Consider the following 1,989-nt stretch of genomic DNA (forward strand, 5'->3'; position numbering starts at 1 on the left):
GGGCGCAGCAGGCCAAATCCCCGCGGGTGTAAACCTCGTGCCCGGGCTGCCGGCCAAAACCCGGGGGCTGCCGAGAGGCCCTGGTGGGGCCGAAGCAGCGGGCAGGAATCTGGGTCACCCGGCGCGTAAACAGGCTGCTTGGCGGGCGAGCCGCGTCCCGCGGGGAGTTCCTGTTTGCTCGGCTGCCCCTGCCAAGTCGGCGCTCCCGGGCTGCGCTGGCCCGCGCCGCGGCTCTGCGCACGATCCTTGAACTCTGCGCGCCACCTCGCCCGCGCCGCGGAGCGATTTCTTGCTCTGCGGCGCTGCCTTATCTCCGGCGATAGCTGCCCCCTCCTGCATAAATAGCGGCCGTGGGGAAGCAGCGGGCTCACACGGGCCGGCCGGCGGCAGAGCGGCAGGAGCAGCGGAGAGCTGGTAAGCGCCTGTGCTCCCCCGGCTGCCTCCCTCGGCCGGAGCTGCTCGCTCCCGCCCGCCGCCTTGCTCCCCTCCCGCCCGCGGAGCCCGCAGGGCCGGGCGGCTCCGTGGCCGGGCGGCCGGGCGGCGTTCCCGCCGGGAGCGGCCGTTCCCACCGCCGCCCGCACCCGACCGTCTCGCTCTGCCCCCAGGTTGAAGCGCGAAGATGAGAGCCGTGGTGGTGGCCCTCGCCCTGGTGCTCCTGACGGGTAGGTCCGGGCGCCCGGGGACGGGGCAGGACGGCGCAGCCCAGCCCGCACGCACGGACCTGCCGAGCGCTCCGCGGCGCCCGGCCCCGTCCAAGCAGGGCAGAGCCGGGGGCTCTGCACGGCAGCCCGGCGCCACGCCGGGGCCGGGGCCGGGGCCGGGGCCGCCCTCCCGGGCACTCGCCCCGTCCTCAGCACGGCGCGCTCTGCTCCGCAGGCACCCAGGCCCGCTCCTTCTGGCAGCACGATGAGCCCCAGGACCCCCTGGAGCGCCTCAAGGACATGATGGAGGTGTACCTGGAGACGCTGAAGGCCAGCAGCAAGGATGCCATCGCCCAGTTCGAGGCCTCCGCCGTAGGCAAGCAGCTTGAGTAAGTGGGGCAGGCGCGTGGCGGGGTGTCCGCCGGGGCCGGGTGCCCACGCGCCCCGTGCTGTGCGCGACCGCCCCGCTCTGCTCTCCCTAGCCTGAAGCTGGCTGACAACCTGGACATGCTGAGCGCGGCTGCCACCAAGCTGCACGAGGACATGGCTCCCTACTACAAGGAGATGCAGGAGATGTGGCAGAAGGACACGGAAGCCCTGCGCAAGGAGCTGAGCAAGGATCTGGAGGAGGTGAAGCAGAAGATCCGGCCCTTCCTGGACCAGTTCTCGCAGAAGTGGACGGAGGAGGTGGAGCAGTACCGCCAGCGCCTGGCGCCCGTCGCCCAGGAGCTCAAGGAGCTCACCAAGCAGAAGGTGGATCTGATGCAAGAGAAGCTGACGCCGGTGGCCGAGGAGGTGCGGGACCGCCTGCGCGAGCACGTGGAGGAGCTGCGCAAGAACCTGGCACCCTACAGCGAYGAGCTGCGGCAGAAGCTCAGCCAGAAGCTGGAGGAGATCCGGGAGAAGGGCATCCCCCAGGCCGCCGAGTACCAGGCCAAGGTGGTGGAGCATCTCAGCAACTTCCGCGAGAAGGTGACACCCCTGGTGCAGGACTTCAAGGAGCGCCTCACCCCCTACGTCGAGAACCTCAAGTCCCGCTTCATCAGCTTCCTGGACGAGCTCCAGAAGAGCGTGGCCTGAGCCCCGTCCCGCCACGGCCGCCCCCAGCCCTGCCCCGGTGCGTCGCGCCCGGGGAGGCCGTGGGGACCGGCCCCGGGAGCTCCTGCGCGGGGGCCCCGTCCTGCCCCCCGCCGCCTGCCCTCCCCGAGCCGGGGTCTGCCTCAGCTTTGCCTTTCTTTCGTCAAATAAACGTGACTTAAGTTATTGGAGCTCRCTCAGTCTTTGCAGTGGATTCGGGGCGGCGGGGGGTGCACGGGTGCAGCGAGCGGGCTCGGGGCTCAGCTGCACC

General features: G+C 71.3%; 1 protein-coding gene across 1 annotated transcript; it reads left to right on the top strand.

Moving 5' to 3' along the window:
* Positions 1-214: 214 nt before the first annotated feature.
* On the top strand, positions 215-1,904 carry APOA1 (apolipoprotein A1). The gene is made up of 4 exons (XM_085303116.1): positions 215-414; positions 606-662; positions 877-1,030; positions 1,124-1,904. The coding sequence occupies exons 2-4, from the start codon at positions 620-622 to the stop codon at positions 1,719-1,721; spliced, it is 795 nt and encodes a 264-aa protein (XP_085159242.1). The 5' UTR covers positions 215-414; positions 606-619; the 3' UTR covers positions 1,722-1,904.
* The last annotated feature ends 85 nt before the right edge of the window (positions 1,905-1,989 follow it).

Source organism: Rhea americana, unplaced genomic scaffold (genome assembly GCF_003343005.1).
Source record: "Rhea americana isolate MKP2758 unplaced genomic scaffold, rheAme1 scaffold_197, whole genome shotgun sequence".
Taxonomy (NCBI): Eukaryota; Metazoa; Chordata; class Aves; order Rheiformes; family Rheidae; genus Rhea; species Rhea americana.